Source organism: Jaculus jaculus, chromosome 7, assembly GCF_020740685.1.
Source record: "Jaculus jaculus isolate mJacJac1 chromosome 7, mJacJac1.mat.Y.cur, whole genome shotgun sequence".
NCBI lineage: Eukaryota > Metazoa > Chordata > Mammalia > Rodentia > Dipodidae > Jaculus > Jaculus jaculus.
Genome location: NC_059108.1, coordinates 77,333,740 through 77,354,316, shown reverse-complemented (window position 1 = coordinate 77,354,316; position 20,577 = coordinate 77,333,740). Strand labels below are relative to the sequence as shown.

The window sequence follows — 20,577 nt, the reverse complement described above, 5'->3', positions numbered from 1 at the left end:
TATGTGGAGGCAGTCTTTGTGACCCAGTATATGGTCTATTTTAGAGAATGTTCCATGGGCTAATGAGAAGAATGTGTAGTCTGTGGATTTTGAATGGAAAGTTCTGTAGATGTCTGTTAGGTCTAAGTTCTCTCTGGTTTTGTTGAGCTCTCTTACTTCCCTGTTGAGTTTCTGTTTGGATAATATGTCTATTACTGATAATGGTGTATTGAAGTCCCAGCTATGATGGTGTTGGTGGTTATTTCTGTTTTATTGTCAAGTAGGTTTTGATATATGAACTGTGGTGCCCCTGTGTTTGGTGCATTTGAATTTATGATTGTAATATCCTCTTGATGGATTGTTCTCTTGATAAGTAGGAAATAGACTTCTTTGTCTTTTTTGATTATATTGGCTTGAAGTCTATTTTATCTGATATAATATAGCTACACCTGCTTGTTTCTTATTCCCATTTTCTTGGAATATTGTCTTCCTCCCCTTTACCCTGAGGAGATGTCTGTCATTGGTGTTGAGTTGGGTTTCTTGAAGGCAACAGATTGAGGGGTCTAATTTTTTTTTTTTCTTTTTTAAAATTTTTTATTTATTTATTTGAGAGCGACAGACACAGAGAGAAAGACAGATAGAGGGAGAGAGAGAGAATGGGCGCGCCAGGGCTTCCAGCCTCTGCAAACGAACTCCAGACGCGTGCGCCCCCTTGTGCATCTGGCTAACGTGGGACCTGGGGAACCGAGCCTCGAACCGGGGTCCTTAGGCTTCACAGGCAAGCGCTTAACCGCTAAGCCATCTCTCCAGCCCGGGGTCTAATTTTTTGATCCATCCTGTTAGCCTGTTTCTCTTGATGGGTGAATTAAGGCCATTAATATTTAGGGTAATGACTGTGAGATTTGATTTGATCCCTGCCATATTGTGGTGGTAGATGTGTGTTGGTGTTTTCATGGGCTTTGATTTATTTCTGTGCCTATTCTGGATTTGGTTGTTGTGATCTGCTTCTTATAGCCATTTGAATTTGGTTATTTGTTTCTTCTTTGAGGAGAATTTCCTGAAATACTCTCTGTAGGTTTGGTTTTGTGTTCATATAATTGTAAAGCTGAGATTTGTCATGGAAAGTTTTTCTTTCACCATTTATTATGAGGGATACTTTTACCGGGTAGAGTAGTTTGGGTTGGAACCCATAGGTTCTTAGACTTTGGAGAGTTTCACTCCAGGCCCTTCTAGCTTTCAGGGTTTTAATTGAGAAGTCTGAAGTAATTCTGATGGGGTTACCTTTGAATGTGGTGCACTGTTTTTCCCTTGCTGCTTTTGGGATTTTCTCTTTGGTGTCAATGTTTAGAGTCTTAATGATAATATGTCTTGGAGAGTTTCTCCTTTGGTCCAGTCTGTTTGGAGTTCTTTTGGCTTTTTATATATTGATGAGCCTTTCTTTTAAGAGACTGGGAAAGTTTTCTTCAATTATTGTGTTAAATAAGTTCTCCATGCCTTTGTTCTGAAATTGTTCTCCTTCTGGTATTCCAATGATTCTGACATTAGGACATTTAAGTGTATCCCACATTTTCCTCATGTTCTGTTCACAGAAACTTTTGAACTTACTGAAGTTTTTGAGCTCTCGAAGTGTTTCTTCCATCTTGTCTTCCAGATCAGAGTTTCTATCCTCCACTTTGCTGACTCTGTTCTTGAGGGCCTCTATAGGATTTTGGACTTGTTCAATTCAGTTTGCATTTTCTACTACTTTTCTATGTATCATTTCCTTCACTCTGTCAAGATCCCTTTTCATACCATTTTCTGATTTTCTTGATGATTTTTGGAGTTCATCCCTGCATTTCTTTATGTCTTCATTTAGTATGGCCAGCTGATTTTTTTTTTTTATTGATTTCTTTTGGTATTCTTATTTATTTATTTGAGAGTGACAGACATCGAGAGAAAGAGGCAGAGAGAGAGAAAGAGAGAGAGAGAGAGAGGGAGAAAGAGAGAGAGAAAGAGAGAGAATGGATGCACCAGGGCCTCTAGCCACTGCAAACAAACTCCAGACGTGTGCGCCCCCTTGAGCATCTGGCTATCGTGGGTCCTGGGGAATCGAGCCTCAAACCTGGGTCCTTAGGCTTCACAGGCAAGCACTTAACCCCTAAGCCATCTCTCTAGTCCATGGCCCGCTGATTTTTAAGGTCCTCTTTTTTGTCACTCTCCCTAAAACTCTTAACTGTCTTTGAACTTCTTCAATTCACTTATCAAATTATTCTAACTTAGTGATGGTAGCATCCACAGGATTATCTGTCCTTTGTTGCTTTCCTGCAAGTTCTATCAGTAGGTTGATCAGGGTTGCATTGCTCACAGCTTCAATTTGATGTTCTGATCCTAATAACTTTTCTATGTTTTGGTTTGATGCATTCATTGTAGGACTAGTTGGTCTAACTGGGTTTTCTTGCATTTGATTTTTCATGTTATTTCTTTTGTGCTGTGGTCTGTCCATGACAGTGTATGGGTAGGTAGGTGGGTGGATTAGTCTGGGCTCTAGTGCAATGGGAATCTGAGGCAGCCTGGGGCAGTTGTCAGACACCCTGGGCTTTGGCTCCCACTTGCCAAAGCCACCTTTCTACAGTGGTGCCAAAGTTGCCTGAATTCTCAAGTGGTAATGTGCCAAAGTTGGCTGCATTGGAGCTTGGAGGAGGACTGAGGTACAAAGCCCTGAAGCAGCCCAAACTCTGGCTGGGAATCCTGGGACCAGGAAACAGTCTGCGCTCCCAGCCACAGGAGAAAGTAGGATGGCAGGTTCTGCAGACAGGTAGGAGAGCGCACCTGAGCTGGCACAAGCAAGAGACACTCTGGGCTTGTGTGGCAGTTGCTGTGGACTGGGCTCACTGAACAGTAGTGTGTGCAAGCGTGCAGAGTGGTTTAAGCTTCCTCACACAGGGATCAACCTGTGCGCGTGATCTGGGCACGGAAGCAGGTGTGGTGGTAGTGAGATGCAGGACCATGTTGGTGGGTCGCGGTTCCATGGTGGCAGGCGTGGGTCCCTGGCTGTGGGCGCGGAGCTGCCCCCTATGGGTGCAGAGCTGTGGAGGGTCGTCGCAGGGCTGCGGTGGCCGGTCGCAGGGCTGCAGAGGGGTGTTGCAGGTTTGCAGCAACTGGGCTTGATGGCTATTTGGTGTTAGGGGTGGTCTACCTGCCAGCGAGGGGATTCATGATTCACTGTTTTGCCCCCCTCCCTGCCCTCCCACTGATAAGAAGTCCCAGAAAACCCTTAATGTCTTGCCTTTCTTTCTCTGGATTTACAGAGCAGCTAGGCAGTTGCCATCTTGGCCAGAAGTCCAGGCATTGTTTAGGTTTTTGAGTTCTTCATAGATTCTAGAAATCAGGCCTCTGTCAATTGTATAGCTGGCAAAACTTTTCTTGCATTTTGTGGGTAGTCTTTTGGCTCTGCTTATGGCATGTTTGTCTGTGGAAAAAAAAACAAAACTTTTCAGCTTCATGATATCCCAATGACTGAGTGATTGTTTACATTCCTGACCTACTAAATTTTTGTTAAGGAAGTCTTTTCCCACTTTTATATCATGGAAAGTTCCTCCCATTTTTTCTTCCAGTACTAGAACAGTTTCAGGTCTTATATTGAAGTCTTTGATCCATTTGGACTTGATATTTGAAGTCCCTTTTATTTTTCCTTCTCTTCAGATACAAATTTTGTTCCCCTCTAGCAATTGTATAACATGATGTGGAAGTTTTTCCCCCTCTGTAGCAGTATTTAGTTTCCCACAGGAGCCACCCTATCTGCTAGCCAATATTTTGACTGAAGTGCTTCTGTTAATGTTGGCAGATAATGACATGGTATGATCATTATCAAAGTGGCAACAGTACTGTGACCAATCAGAGGAAAGTTGCATATTGAACTGATGGCTATGGAGCAGGCATGACTCAGCTTCTTTTGGAGTATGCTTTTTCTGCAAGTCATGGTGTGTGGAGGTATTTTTTCCCCTTTATTTATTTTATTATTAAAAACATATTTTGGGCCATTCTCTTTTGTCAGAGACTCATAATGACAGGGTGTCTCCTGTGGAAACCTGAGAGCGGCTCCTTCTGGTCATAGGGGAAGCCAAAGGAAAGGAGTGGTGGGAGATGATGGACAGCTACACCATCCATGGGCAGCTGGAGCACCTGCAATTAAAGTGCATTGGCAAGCCCCTCCCCCCGCCCCCTCTCCTCCCTCCCTCTTCCCCTCCCCCCTCCCCGGTCCTCCAACACCAAGTGGGAGTGGCTGGTGAACCAGTACCATGACTCCTGCTACTCCTATATAGGCCACTTCGACCTCCTCAACTACTTCACCATTATTGAGGAGAGCAAAGCGTGCAACCTGATTGAGCAGATTCTGCAGCCATGTGGGCTGCCAGCAGACAAATCCGAGGAGCACTGAGACACTGCCCGCTGGCCATGGGCCTCTTCCCACTGGACTACATCCCTCTCCTCCCTCCTTGCCACCGAGCCCGTGGCTGCTTCCTATGGACCCATTCTCCTTGGCTCCTGAGCATCTTCATGTGTACCAGTGCCTGCCCACAGACCCACACATGCAGCTTCCCAACTGGCTTCCAGAGAGCAGACTCTGAGACCCCAAAAGGTCCTAGAGCTAGCGGTAGGGAATAAGGGATGACAGGATTTGTAGGCTCTGATTTGGGCTAGTTAATTGTTGTTCTTTTCTTTACCCATAAATTTTGAAATTGAAAAAACTGATACTTTGTATGGATAAATTATGTGTTGGTACCATCGTTTCGTCCTCACTGCCTCCATTACACAGGAGATTCTCCTCAGTGGGGTTGCTGATATTCTACAGGGAGTTGTGGGTTATGCTTTGTGGGAAGAGCAGTCAGTTATGGGGGAGGGGAGGAACAGTAAGTCCCAACATGTGGCTTTTACAATCTTGCTGGCCCATCTTCCACAAAATTCCCTTAGCATGGTAGGAGTGATGAGTCTGGATCTCTGCTTTAGTATGTGGTGAGTGTCCTCAGTGTCTGTCTCCTTCACCTTGATTTTGCTTGTCAGCTCACCATGGGAGCGGCACTTTTGCTTGTCTTCCCACTTCCTCTGTGGTTTCACCTAGGCCTTGACTGAGATGCCAGGGGTGGTTCATCTCCTTGGGTCTCACTACGTTCTGAAAAGGAAATAAAAAAGACATTCTTCAAGGGAGACTAAAGTCAGCATGGGTTAAATTTGATAAGAGTTATTAATTTAGGGAGAGTTTGGTCATTGTAGCCCCTCTTTTAGCCAAAGAATAGTGGGAGCTTTCCATTGGAGATCATAATCTTTGTATCCATAGGATTCAGATCTAGTTAATCCCAGAACTCAGGAGGAAGGGGTAGGAGGATTAACATGAGGCTGAGAACATCATGAGACTACATAGCGAATTGAAGGTCAGCCTGGGATAGAGCAAACCTTACCTCAGGAAAAAAAAAAAAAAAAATTCTACCTATCCAGAAGCATGGAAAGTCTTTCCATGTGCCAAGGTTCTCCTCAAATTCTTTCTTGAGTGTTTTTATGTTTTCATCATATAGGTAAGTCTTTTCCAGCTTTGAGTAGTGCTATTCCAAGGTATTTATTTATTTATGGCTATGGAAAATGGGACAGTATTTGTAAGTTATGTTTTCTTTATCATTCAAGAAATATTACAATGTGTTTCACAACCTATTCATTGTTTAAAGGTGTGTTGTTTAGTCTCTAGAAGCTGATCCTCATGTGTCTCTTGTCAATTCTAGTATTAAATGATTGTGATCTGATATGATGCAGGAAGTTACATCAATTTTCCTGAATTTATGGAGACATACTTTATGGCCTAATATATGATCTGTTTTGAAGAAGGTTCTGTGGGCTCCTGAGAAGAAAGCATATTCTGTAGAATTGGGGTAGAATATTCTATCAATGTCCATTAGGGTCTAGTTGATTTATGGTGTTTTTGAGCTCTGTTATTTCCCTGTTAATTTTATGGTTGGATGTTCTATTGATGACAGTGGAGTACTAAAGTCCCCAACAGTAGTGATGTTGGTGTTTATTTATTTTGTTGACAAGTAGGTTTTGTTTTATAAACTGTAGTGCACATATGTTTGGTGCATATGAATTTGTGCTTGTGATGCCCTTATGCTGGATCATTCCCTTGATGAGTAAGCTGTGGCCTTCTTTGACCTTTTTGATTACTTTTGGCTTGAAATTAATTCTTATCAGATATTAACATAGCATCACTTGCTTGTTTCTTATTTCCATTTGTTTGGCATAACATTTTCCATCCTTTCACCCTGAAGAGGTGGCTATCCTTAGTAGTGAGGTGGGTTTCTTAAAGACAGCCAATTGAAGGACTCATTTTTCTGATCCATCTTCTTAGCTTATTTCTTTTGATGGGTGATTTGAGGCTGCTACTATTTAAGGTTATAGCTGTGAGATTTGATTAAATCACTGCCATGATGTTCTGCTCTATGAAGTTTGGTGCTTTCTTGGGCTTTGAACTTTTTTGAGCTTTCTCTAGTTTTGGTTATTGTGATGGTCTTCTAATAGGCTCTTGAGATTGGTTGTTTGACTCTTTTGTGTGGCATATTCCCTGAAGTATTCTCTATAGGTTTCACTTTGTGCTCTTATAATTCTAGAGCTGACTTTTTTCTATGGAAAGTTTTCTTTTCACCCTCTATTATAAGGGATGCTTTCTCTGGGTACAGTAGCATGGGATGGAAACTATAGTTTTTTAGACTTTGGAGTTTTCCATTCCAGGCCCTTTTGGATTTCATGGTTTCCATTGGGAAATCTGAGAAAATTCATATAGCATTGCTTTGTATGTACTGAGTTGTTTCTCTCTTGCTGTTTGTAGCATCTCTTTGTTTTCATTGTTAATAGTTTTAACCATGATGTACATTGGAGAGTTTCTTCTTTGTTCTTGTTTAAGTGTTGTTTTCTAAGCTTCTTGTATCTGGATGGATTTCTCTTTTGTGATATTGGGAACATTTCAATAATTTTATTGAATATGTTCTCTATTCCTCTGGATTAGGTTTCTTCTCCTTCTGGTACACCTATGATCAGAATGCTTGGTTGTTTTAGGGTAATCCACAGTTCCCTTTTAGTTTGCATTATTGCTTTTTAGTGAGCAAAGTTTATGGACTCACAATCAATTCCTTCTGTCTTGTCTTCCAGCTCAGAGGTTCTGTCTTCCATGTAAGTGACTCTGTTAGTGAGAAGTTCTAAAACAATTTTTTTGTTTAGTTATTTTATTTAAGAGTGACAGAGAGAGAAAGAGGGTGGGTGGGATGGAGAGAGAGAGAGAGAAAAGGGGGGGGGAGAAAAGAGGGAGAGAGGGAATGGGTGTTCCAGGGCCTCCAGCCACTGTAAACAAACTCCAGACACGTGTGCCCCCTTGTCCAAAGCAAGTTTTAAAAGCTGTTTGATTTTTGTTTTCAGTTGTGTTAGTCTGCATCATGTCTATCTCTTTCTTTTTAAGTACAATTTCACTTTGTTGTCTGATTTTCTTGATGTTTCCTAGGATTTATTCTTGCATTTGATCAGGTCATCATTAAACTTAATCAGCTGATAATTGAGAGCCTCAATTTGTTGATTTGGCTTCAATCCATTTGTCTCTCTTTTGAAGCTTTTCTTTTTTTTTCAATTTAGTTAAGCCTAGTGACAAAATCTGAGTGCACTAAGAGACAATTTTGCTCAATTTTATTTATGTGATTTTTTTTTTAATCATTTGCTTCAAGTTCAGCAATTCTCTTGATCAGGGTTACATAGCTTTTTGTGTTTTAATTTTGGGGTTCAATTTGTGTTGTTTTCTCTGATTTTACTGAAGGCTTCTATTGTAGGACTAAGCATCCTTTGTGCAGTTCTCTCAGTTTTCTGAGTCATTTTTTGGCTTGTAGTTTACCCTTTTAGGGGTAAAAGTCTTATTTTATTGATGAGTAAACAAGAATTTGTCCCCGTAGGATCTTCAGTGAGTATTCTGGGGTTATAAATACATATACACAGATTGTGGAGGTTGCAAGTACATAAAATGTACCCAGGGAACTGGGAGCTCATGCCTACTCATTTCACTTATGTGCCCTCATTAGAACAGGGGAGATAGGGGTCAAGAATTAGAAGCCAGGAATCTGGGGAGCCAAGTACAGGACAGGAGCTCCCACAGTGGCCGGTATGTCTTCTGGCTCAAAGAAAAAGGGATTTTATGAGTCAGGGCTGGGTCAAACAGGAAATTAGAGCAAAAGACCTACTTTCACAGTTACAAGGAGAGTCCAGGCAGCCCCAAGTCAGCAACAGGGTACTGGGACCAGGGAACTGGGGTGTGGAGTTGTTTATATGTGAATGTTGTCCTTGAGTTTGTTATTATTGTATCCAATTCTTTCTTTGTTTCAACATATTTTTATTGATGCTGTATATGTTTTCTAAATAATTTTGACTCATGAACAACTAATGAAACAAATAAAGGTTGAATAATAGTTTAACATCCATACATGCTCTGTTTTGCACTCGCAAGTAATGTCTAGGTCTCTGAGTCATACATATAATGGAGCATACATGGATAGGTTAAAAGTCAGGATTGTCCACATTCTTCTTTGAAGCAGATACAAATTCTCTCATGAAGACTTCATTGACAAATTAAATTAATATTTCCTCTAAGTTTTTATTTACTCAGCAAAAATAAAATTGATGTGGGAATCCTTTCATGTTCCTATCCATGTTCCAAACTATACAACATACAAGAACACATGTTCTCACATTTTTTCTGTGTCATAGAGTTGACTACTTTTTAAACCTCATGTCACAAAACTTTTTGAAAAGTATTGGTTGAAAGATATTAAAGGACCACATGTGTCATAAGGGAAGGCAGAGATGAAATGTGAAATAAAAATGTAAGGTTTTCATTGTACAGGACTTTCACTTCCTTGGTTACTAGTATTCCATGGTATTTAACTTTGGAAGTGGGGCTATGGTGAATAGGACCATTTCCTTACTTTACTTTTCAGTAGGTTTGTCATAGCTGTAGAAGATAGCAAGTGATCTATGTGTTTATTTTGTATCCTGCTACTTTGCTGAAAGTATTTATTTGCCGTATTTTCTGATGGAGTCTTTAGGGTCTGCTAGCTACAGAAACATATCATCTTCAACTAAGTATGGTTTGACTTCTTCCTTTTCAGTGTGTATCCCTTTCATTTCTTGCAGTTGTAGCTAAAGTGTGTAGCAATATATTAAATAGTAGTGTAGTTATTAGACACACTTGTCTTATTACTAATCCTAGTGAAAATGCTTTGAGTTTTCTCAATTTAGTGCAGTATTGGCTAGAGATTTAATGTATATAATATGTTCAGATATGTTTCCTCTATTCCTAACCACCTCAGTATTTTTTTTTCATGAAGGAATGTTGGATTTTTTGAAGGCTTTTTGTACATGTATATAGATGATCATGTGATTTCTTTCTTCGAACCTACATATGGGATGTATTATATTTATAGATTTACATAGGTTGGACCATCCCTGCATCTCTGGAAGAAAGCCAATTTAATCAATGTGCAAGTGATTTTTTATTTTAATTTTTTGCATGCATGTGTATCATGTATGTGGTGGTATTTGTGTGGTATATGCCATCATTAATGTGTGAATGAAAGGCCAGTGGATAATGTCAGATATCCTCCTTTATCACATATCTGCATATTTCTCTGAGACACAGTTTCTCTCTTAAACCTGGAGCTATAGATTTCTCAAACTTCAGTGATTCTCTGGTTTCCTTATCCCACAGGACTGAGTTACAGACATGCATGGTGACACCCAAATATTTAGATAGATTGTAGAGAATTGAGCTCAGACGGTGTCAGGAGTCCTCATGCTTGTGTGGCAAGCACTCTTAACATCTAAACTCTCTCTTCAGTTACAGAATGATCTTTTTGATATGTTCTTAAGTATTATTTGCAGGTATTTATTGAGAACTTACACATCTCTGTACATTAATGATATTGGTCTATATTGCTCCTTTTTGCCGTGTCTGCCTGGTTTTGCTATTAATGTAATGCTGGTTTTGTAAACAGAATCAGACAATGCAACCTTCTTTAATATTTTATGAAATAATTTGAGAAACAATAGGTTCAGTGATGGTTTAAATAATGGGTAGAATTCTGCCACGAATCCATTAGGACCTGGGCAATTTAAGTCAGGCAAAGTTTGTTACAATTTCAATCTCATTGTTTATTACATATCTGTTTAAATTACATCTTTCTTCTCAGTTATTAAAAAAAATTACGAACAAGTTTTGTATGGCTGCATCATGTGTTCATACCATCTTTTCCTTCCTCCCTGCCCCCACTTTGCAGGGACTCTTCTCCGTGGGGCTGCTAGTATTCCCAATTCGGATGTGGGACATGAATTTTGGGAGCAGCAGTTAGTTGTTGGGAGGAGGCAATGCCTCTAGTGATGACATCCTAACCTGTGACTCTTACAATCTTTTCTCCCCCTCTTCCACAAAATTCCCTGAGCCTTGCTGGGTGTATTTTAAGTCTACTTCAGTGATGAGCTTTTAAGAACCTCTGGATTTCTGCTTTGATGTCCTCAGTGTCTGTATCCTTCACCCTGATGCTTCTTGTCAGGCTCACCATGGAAACAGCACTCTTGCTTGTCTCTCCACTTCCTCTGGTTTCACCTGGGTCTTGACTGAGAGATGAGGGGTGGTTTATCTCTTTAGGTCATGATACTTTCTAAAAAAGTGAAACATATTCTCCAAAGGAAAGTAAGGTCAGCATCGGTTAAAATGGATAAGCATTGTTAATCTGGGAGAACTAGGCAGTTGTAGCTCTTATTTAGCCAAAGTCTAGTGGGAGCTTGATATTGAATGACATAATTGTTGTCACTGTATTATTCAGACCTGCTTCCCAGTTCCAGAAATGGCTTCCTTTCCACTGAGTGGATCCCTTAGCCAATCAGAAAGCCATTGGTTATCTACCCAGGCTATGGGTCATCATTGTACTCATATGTACTTCTTGTCAAGCTGGTTGTTTATGAGTAGCTTAGACTCCTGTATGCTCACAGCATTGTTGACTACTTTCACACACTAGCTCATGTAGTGAATGCTAGCACTAGCTGGGCAAACTGTCTGGGAACTGGCTCTCTTCAGGATACCAGCCAGGTCACTCCATGTTCTGTGGCAGCAGCATATGGTATCTTCAGCAATAGGGTCTTGTGTTTTACCTCAGTTTGGTAACCAAGCACTTTCACAGAAGCCTGTCTTGTTTTGGGGACCTCATAGTTCTCACCAACCAACAGCTCAATGTGGGTACCACTTATTTCTCATACTGTGAGTTACAGGTCAGAGCCAAAAATTTTTAAGGTTAGGCTTCATTCCACACTCTCCAGAGACCTTATTTTCAGGTATTTCCCCTATACTCCTGTTGAGGATTATATCTTTTAGTTTACCTCCAAGGAGAAAGTTTCTCTGGTGGCAGTTCATTTTGGATTTAGTTTTATGTTTATTCCCCATACACCTTCCTCTCCCATGATTCCTTCCATCTTTATTGTATGGGCCTCAAGTTGCCTATATGTTATGTCAGCAACTCAACTTGGTTCAGGTTAGGATCTGCAGATGAGTGAGAACATGCAGCATTTGTCTTTTTGTGACTTTGTGTGTTTGCTGAGTAACATCTGTTCTAAGCCATCCATTTTCCTGCAAAATTCATTGTATCTTTTTTTCTTATGGCTGAATAGAATTCCATTATGTATATGTACCACAACATCACTAACAATTCATCCAAGTATAGGCACCTGAGTCGATTCTAGTCCTTAGTTATTATGAATTGAGCAGCTATATACATGTTTGAGCAAATATCTCTGTAGTGAAGCATGGATCATTTAGGGTAAATGCCCAGTAAGGGAATAATTGGGTCTGTTGGGAGTTCTATATTCCTATTTTTCAGGAATGTCTGTATTGATTTCCATAGTGGTCATACAAGTTTCCATTCCCACCAACAGTGAATGAGGGTTCCTCTTTCCCCACATCCTTGCCAACATTTGTTCTTTGATTTTTTTTTAAATGATTGACACCCTTACTGGAATAAGATGGAATCTCATTTTTGCTTTAATTTGCATTTCCTTGATGGTTAGGGATGTTGAACATTTTCTTAAGTGTGGGTTAGCTATTTGTAATTCTTTCCCTGAGAACTCCCTATTCAGTTCTGTACCTCATTTGTTCAGTTGGTTGTTTGATTTTTTTTTCCATAAAGAGCATATTGTGCTGATTTATTATAGGATGCAGTTAAAAAAATACTTTGATGTTAGCCTCTCCAGTTGAAAAGCACTGAACTAGAAACACTTGAACAGATATGTAATGGTCTCTTCTTTACTGGCTCCCTCCTACCTAGTACTGTAAACAGGATTTTGAGAACATTTGATGAATTTCCTGTTGTGAACAATCAAAGGATTTAATGCAAGCTTACTTGCTTCCCAAAGGAGAACACCTTCCAAATTTCTGAAGCATGCATTATTACTCAACATTAGGTTATTTCAAAATGACATTATTAGGGTATTGTAAGGCCAAAATATAATAATACCTACATACCAGACACACACAGTACGACTACAGAGACATTCCATATGTTCACCTAGTGTGACAATTCCGTCAGGAATTAATGGGGAAAGTCACTGCATCCCTCCATACCAGCACACAGTTACTACCCACTCTACATGCTTTAAATTCAGTCCATATCAATAGCACTTTCTACCACATACAACTCACAGGTAGGTTAATACGTCTTACACTATTCGCCCACTGTCTCGTTTCCTGTCCCCCATGTGTACAGTGGGTAGGGATATATGCTGTCAGCTTTATTTACAGGCTTATCTTGATGTGCCAGTGGGGTGAAAAACCAACGATCTCAACCAATGATTCTCAGAAAGATTTTTGGCTATGAGACATGTATATAAACCACCACATGAAAAACACAGTGGAGATGGATGTTTGAACTCAAACACCTAAACTAACATTTGTCACCAGCTACAAGGTGGTGGCGAAACTGCTGTTCTCTGAACTGTGTCAGGTAAACTCCGCACAGGAATTTCAGATCACTTTCTTTTTTTTCTTTGCAAAAAGCATAGGTCACATGTTAACCTGGGCAGGGTGATGTGTGAACGTATCCGTGTGAGAACGGCTGCAAAGAGAGATCTGGAAAAGTGCTCCTGTTATCCCATGGCTTCCTACTTTCTCGGACAACGTAAGACAACAAAGGTGAAACGTCATATATGAACAAAGTTTAGTTCTGAAGAATCAGTAATATACATTCACAAACATTAGAACACGAGGAAGGAAATGAAACACAAGTTCCACATGGTGCCAGGGTTGTTTCCACAACTGTTCTGCACTGGACGCTGGGTGGCTATGTGGGGTGCCTCTGTCGACCAGTGGGGACTGTACCCTGCACCATGGTTACAGACAGAAATCTCTCCTGGGGCCCAGAGGTCAAGCTGGCCTTGACAAAAACAGAACCTACCAGAAAAGAACAAGTACAAAACATTATCTATATCGGTTTTCTCAAGACGTCCCCAAATGCCCTTGTGCGATGACCACAAACTCACCTTGATTCTCCTCAGAGCAACAGGAACTGGAATTTCTGCCACAATGGTCACAGCTGCCACCTCCAAAGCTGTGACTGGCCACGTGCACAGTGAAAGATTCCTCTGGCAAGTGTGATTCCCGAATGCTGCTGGGTCCGCGAGCCAGTTCAGCTGAGGTGGGTGGGTGCGTACTCAGGCCTCCTTGTCTGGATAACTTTTTGGCTTGGGTCTCTTCATTCTTTCCATCTCCTCCTATTTCTCATTCTCTCAATCGCTCTCGCACACGTGGACCACCACGCTGGGAGTGGTGTCAGTCGCTGCATGCAACTCGTATTTCTCCCCTGGCCCCAGCTTGGAGATAGCATATAAAAGATCATAGTTTATCACTGGAGTAGCATCTTACACTTGTTTCCAACCCACCGGTGGCGAGGCAGGAGGAGAGATGAGAAACTGCTTGTCTGGGTTGGGTGGAGCCAGGTGCGAGCTTCCTCTGTGTAAAGTCTGAGCAAAATATAACTTCATTTCCTCTCCTAGAAACTCGGTCTTATGTAGCTGCAGCCAGGAATCTGCTGCAGATAATGGATTGCTGAAGTTTATTCGAACACGTTTGAAGCGCTTAAAATACTGGAGGGTGATAGCCTTGTCATATTTCCTAAAGAGGGACTCAAATTTGGCCCGGCACAGGCCGTCCACGAACACGCGCGGGTCCAGGTGGCAGGCGATGGTGGCGCTGGGCAGGTCCTGCAAGTCCACCTCTTCCATCTCGCAGTAGATGAAGCCCCAGCCGCCGCCGCCTCCGCCCTCGTCCCCCGCCCCGGGGAAAGGCGCGAAGGGCCTCAGCGTCACCCCTGGTGGCGCCCGCGCTTGGGCGCTTCAGCCGCAGCAGCGAGCCGGTCCGGCCACGCTGTCCTCCGTGGCTCATAGCCGCTCGCTTGCCCAGAGCACTCTCCCTCCCGTTTAACCCCCTCACCTGTTTGATTTTTTTTATTATTATTATTGTTTAGTTTTTTGAGTTATTTGTAGATTCTAGCTATTAGGCCTTTGACAATGATAATAGCTGGTGAGAATGTTCTCCCACTCTATGGGTAATCTACTGGCTGTACTTATGTTTGTGCAAAAGAGTTTTAGCTTCATGAAGTCCCATTGGTTGAGAGATTTTTTTTTTTTTTTAATTTACTGGGCTATTGTTCAGGAAGTTCTTCCCCACTCCTACATTGTTGAGAGTTCCTCCTATTTTTCCTTCCAGCAATTGAAGTGTTTCAGGTCTTATATTGAGATTTTTAATCCATTTGGAGCTGACTTTTGTGTATGGTGAGATGAGTGGGTCTAGTTTCATTTTTCTACATTCGGTTATCCAGTTTATCCAGCACCATTTGTTGAGGATCCTGTCTTTTCTACAGTCTACATTGTTAGCATCCTTGTCATGCAAAAAGTAGCTATAGCTACTTATTCAATTCTCTTCTATTGATCTATATTTCTGTATTTTTGCCAGTATCATGCTGCTTCTATTAATATGGATTTGTAGTATAGCTTTATATCAGATGTGGTGTTTCTTTTACTGAGGATATGTTTAGATATCGAAGACCTTCTTCCATTCCATATGAATTTTGAGAACATTTTTTCTACCTTTGTGAAGAATGATGCTGAATTTTTATTGGTATTGCATTAAATCTGTATATTGCTTTTGGTACAGTTCCTATATTCACAGTATTAATTCTACCTATGCAGGAGAAGTTTTGTTTTGAGTGTTTTTATGTTCTCATCATGTAGGTCTTTCACATCCTTTGTGGAATACGGGTTGTGGAAGCGTATCCTTAGGATTTTCTATGTTTTGCTGCTATCAATTGTCATGCCTCCTTTTTCTTTCCTAATCTTGTTGAGTTGGGAAATCTCTCTTGTCCTTTAGTTAATTTGGCTAAAGGTTTGTCATGTGATTTTTTTTTTTCCAAGGAACTAACTCTTTATTGCAACAATTGTGCTTATTGATTTTTTTTATTTATTGCATTAATTTCTGTCTCATCATATAATTTCTTTGCATCTGGGTCCTTTGGGTTTGGTTTGCTCTTATTTTACAAAGGTCTCTAGGCACAGCATCATTTTATTGTTGTTGTTGTTTGAGATTTCTCTGTATTTTTTGCAGACACTTAAAGTTATAAATTTCCTTCCTTGGACAGCCACCATTGTATCCTATAGGTTTTGGGATACGTTTACATTTGCCTTCAGTTCTGGAGACTTTTCATTTTCCTTCTTGTTTTTTGTCAACAAGCATTTCACTACTCAGTATTGCATTGTTTAATCTTAAAGAGTTTCTGTATTATCTGCAGCTTTTCTTGTTAATTTATCGATTTATTGCCCTGTGGCTAGATGAAACACAAGGAATTATTTCAATTTTTCTAAATTTGTTGAGACTTCCTTGTGTCCTAATATTTGATTTATTTTAGAGGAAGTCCCATGAACTGCTGAAAATAATGTATACTCTATAGTTTTTTTAGGATTATAGTGGCTATTTGGCTGCATTTTTCCTTCAGTCAGTATGACGTATCCTTCTTAATCTCTTCTGAGTAGTATTGGCTTGAATTCTATTTTGTCAGATATTAGAATAGCAACACTTACTTTGGGAAATGTAAATTTAATGTATCTAGAAATAACACACTTCCACATAACTCAAAGAAGAAAGCATAATGGCAAGGAAACACTTTAAAGTAGATAAAGAAATTAAAAATATAAAGAATCACAATATATCAAAATTATATGCTAATTTAAAACAATGCTCAGAATGGAATTTATTGCAAAAAGTAACTAAAAATATGAAATCAGTATCCAGAATAGGAAATATCAAAGAAAACAGTACAGGAAACCCATAGTCAATATGAAAAAGGAAGATCAAGAAGGAGAGAAGACAGGATAAGCACATAAATCACCAATATGAGACATACACAGTGTTCATTAAAAAAATTCATTGGGCCGGGCATGGTGGTGCATGCCTTTGATCCCAGCACTCCTGAGGTGAGGCAGAGGTAGGAATATCACAGTGAGTTTGAAGCCACCCTGTGAGTACAGAGAGAATTGCCGGTCAGCCTGAGCTAGAGGGAGACCCTACATTGAAAAAGAAAAAGGAAAAAAAAAAATAAAGAAAAAACATTGAGAAACAATTCATTGGTAATAATTTGAAAAATTAGTGAAAAAATTTGTTAAGGAAATATTACAAAAGTATGATTCTGGAAATTAAAAATATAATTCTATTTTTAGTCAGTTAAAACTATTTACAACACATACTGCCAGTCATCCTTTTCCTCATCTTATCTCACACAAACTGTCTAGAAAAGTCATGTAAGCAGCAAGTTATCCAAGTATTCCTGTAACAGACAGCTCCATCATTACCCTATTGAGACTATTTGGGAAATGGTACAAGTGCTCATTTCTGTTAATAAAACCTTTTACTATTGTCAGAGTGATGAAGGGACAATTAATGAAAGAAAAATGACAATTCAAGCTACTGTCAATTAAAAAGAAAAAAAATAACTCCTAAATCAATTAATTAGTAACAAAATCTTTAAAAGTACAAAAGTGTGTCATGATCAAGTGAACTTTTTCTGTCAGCAATGTAAGGATAATACTGAAAAATGAATACAGTTAATCATATAACGAACTAGTAGGAAAAAAAGTCATAGAAGTATTTTAATAAAAGTAGGGAAAATAATTAAAATTCAATGTAATTTTATGATAAAACACCCAGAAAAGAAGACATAAAGGAATTTTTTTCATAATCTATCAAATATCACAGATAGTAGTGAAACATGATAAATATTCCCTTTAAGCTAGACATGAAGAAAGGATAGCCTATTTTGCATAATAGCTGTATGCCCAGAAATTGAAGTAGGTAAATATGTGTATTGAAAAAGAAGAAACATTTTCTCTGTATTTGAGGTTAGTAGATAATCCAAGAGAAGTGACAACTAAATTGCTATAAATAATAGGCTTCTGCATGTTTACTATGTATAAGATTCAGCAAAAACATTTTAAAATCTAATTTCCAAATGACAGTGTTTTACTGTGGCAACTAAAATGTAAAACTGGAGGAATAAATTTAAGAAACAATGTGCAAGGGTTTTATAGAAAAAAAATAAAACTTTAGTGAAAGTTGCTAAAGAACCAAGTAAATTAAAAGAAAGTTTTTGTGCAATAGCAATAGAAAAAAGTCAAAATGTACAAATTACACCAATTCATGTTTAAGTTTATACTAATATTTCAATAAAAATCTCCCTAGGTTTTTTTTTTTTTTTTTTTGGTTGATTCATATGGAAGAAAGAAGGGGCAGAAACCAGAGAAGCTGGAGAAAAAGAACAACCTGGGGATACAATAAAAACTATGTCAAGGCGCTTTAAAATAACAATATTTAAGGAAATGTAGGATTGGTTTGAATGCTGATTAATGGACCCATGTGGACAAAGTTAAAGTCTACTTCCAATATACAAATATTTGTATGTATACACACATTCACACATGCACAATTATATATTGACATTCTTGTAATGAGGACCTAAAAATCAGTGGGAAAAAGAGATGATTTATTAGAGATCCTTGTGGGTGCGTGGGTGGGGGAGGGGTGCTGGGCCCAAGGCCTGAGAGCCGGAGCATGGCGACGAAGGCAGCGGTTCCCCCAGGAGATTGAGAGTGAGTCTTCAGCGACTCCGGGCCCCCCCGCAGACTACTAGGGAGTGGGCAGCCCGGCTCCCCAGGTCTTCGTCTTCTTCCTCTTCCTCCTCCTCCACCGGGTCGCTGTGGAACATGGCGCTAGGCCGATGGCAATCCTAATGACATCTGTACCATGGGCACCAATGCCTGGTCATTAGAGAAATATATTGGTCCAGAACAGTTTCCAGTTAACCAGCACTATTTTGGATTAATTTTGGGAATATCTGCTACTGCAACTCAGTTCTTCAAGCACTTTACTTTTGCCCTCTGTTTCAGGTAAAAGTTCTAGTATGCAAGAGTCAGCCTAGGGAAAAGAGCACCTTATTACATGCTTAGCAGAGCTCTTCCACAGCCTTGTTTCGCAGAAGGAAAAGGTTGGAGTAATTCAACAAGACTAAGAAAAGAAAATGAGCTTTTTGACAACTGCATGCAGTAAGATGCCCATGAATTCTTAAGTTACCTTATAAATACGATAGCTAATATTTTACAAGAGAGAAAGCAAGCACAACAAAATGGTCGCCTACCCAATGATAAGCAGCAAGGATGAAGATTTTTTAAACCTTTCTGTTGACGTGGAACAAAACACATCAATTGCTCACTGCTTAAGGGGTTTCAGCAACACAGAAACTCTGCAGTGAATATAAATACTACTATGAAGAGTGTCGTAGCAAATAGGAAGCACACAAACGCATGGAAGTAAAGAAACTGCCCATGATTCTAGCTCTACACCTGAAAAGATTTAAATACACGGATCAACTTCATCCATACACAAACCTTTCTTACTGGGTAGTTTTTCCTTTAGAACTCTGTCTGCTTAACACTTCAGGAGATGCAACTAACCCTGACAGAATGTAAGACCTTGTTGCTGTTGTACTTCACTATGGAAGTGGTCCTAATCAAGGCCATTACATTGCAATAGTGGATGGATGGAAGGATGGATAGATAGATAGATAGATAGATAGATAGATAGATAGATAGAGATATATATGGCATGTCTATCTATCTATCTATCTATCTATCTATCTATCTATCTATCTATCTATCTATCGAGAGAGTCATGACTTTTGGTTGTTTGATGATGACATTGTAGGAAAAAATAGATGCAAGGGCTATTGAAGAATTAATTCTATGGCTTGACATTAGATAGCTCAAAAAATTCTGAGTCTGGTGACATCCTTTTCTATCAGTCTCAGGACTGAAGGGAACCATGATGAAGAGATACTTTCTGCTTCATTTCTTCTCTGGTTATTTCAGATAAAATCAAGCACTGTTTCTCAAGAAAAGAGAAACACCAAAAGCTCAAGGAGCAAAAGCACACTTTGCACACAGTGAAGCAAAGACTTGAGTAACAGCCTTTCTGTCTGGGTAGACCCTGGAGTAACAGCCCTTCTTGTCAGGGTAGACTGTGGAGTAACAAGCCTTTCCTGTCAGGGTAGTTGATGTGTTTGCTCAGGAATCATGCTGTCTACAGTTCCATACAAGGAGATGATGTCAGAGATCTCAGCACCTCTTGGGAAGCAGCCTCACAGCTATTGACATAGATTCATTCTTTACTAATTACACCAATAATGATTTGAGTTTCTTGGGGGAGGACAGTGGAAAGAATTGGAATCTGAGGTAGTTTGATAATTTAAGGAGATGATATGAAACCCCACACCTTTTCCATATTCATTGTGTACAGAAACATATTCAGTGGTCTTTTGAAGCATAAACCTGAAATATTTTTGGGCCCAACACTTGCAGCTGCCTTCCTGATATACAAAACTAACAGTTATAAGAATCCAGTGTCAGGAAGACAAGTAAGTTTTGCTTCTCTGGAGAAGTTGTAGTATACAGTTTATGTATATGTATGGAATAATTGGTCAGAGTTGGCTCTTTGTTTTCCCAAGGGGAAAGACTGGCTTTGTAATTATATTTTTCCTTATTTATTTTACTCAAAACTGGTAGAGTCTAAGTACTGTATAAGTGCCCAGGGATTATCAGTAAATTTTAGTATATTTTTATTAGCTTGTCAGTTAAGTAGTCTATTTGTTTGTTTTTATTTTTTAAGGAGGATTTCAAATTCTAGCTGAAACCACTAAGATAATCATGAGAAAAATTGTAATGAGAGTAGATATGTTTTGTCTGGAGGAACTGATCTTTAGCTAAATATTTGTTCTTTTGTCATAGTTCATAAGTCAGTTATTTTATTAAGCTTTAATTTCAGTAAATAAAAATTCAAAACTTCTCTATTATTGTTAGAATGATAAAAGAAATTCTAGTGCAATGGTGGTACACCAATCTTTAGAATTCCTAAATGTTCTAATATTTTGTGTTGATTTATTCTTGGAAAATTCATGTATCACAGTT

The 20,577-nt window shown here is 39.4% G+C and overlaps 1 protein-coding gene, 1 non-coding gene and 2 pseudogenes across 2 annotated transcripts; 2 read left to right on the top strand and 2 right to left on the bottom strand.

The window, feature by feature from the left end:
- Positions 1 to 3,716: 3,716 nt before the first annotated feature.
- On the bottom strand, positions 3,717 to 3,951 carry LOC123462621. The gene has a single exon (XR_006638408.1).
- Positions 3,952 to 4,101: 150 nt separating this feature from the next.
- Positions 4,102 to 4,396, top strand: LOC123462056 (splicing factor 3B subunit 5-like). Its single transcript, XM_045153866.1, has 2 exons — positions 4,102 to 4,162; positions 4,209 to 4,396. Exons 1-2 carry the CDS (start codon positions 4,102 to 4,104, stop codon positions 4,394 to 4,396), a joined length of 249 nt encoding a protein of 82 aa, XP_045009801.1.
- Positions 4,397 to 13,664: 9,268 nt separating this feature from the next.
- LOC101600847 lies at positions 13,665 to 18,171 on the bottom strand (annotated as a pseudogene).
- Positions 18,172 to 18,358: 187 nt separating this feature from the next.
- On the top strand, positions 18,359 to 19,427 carry LOC101600550 (annotated as a pseudogene).
- Positions 19,428 to 20,577: the final 1,150 nt, after the last annotated feature.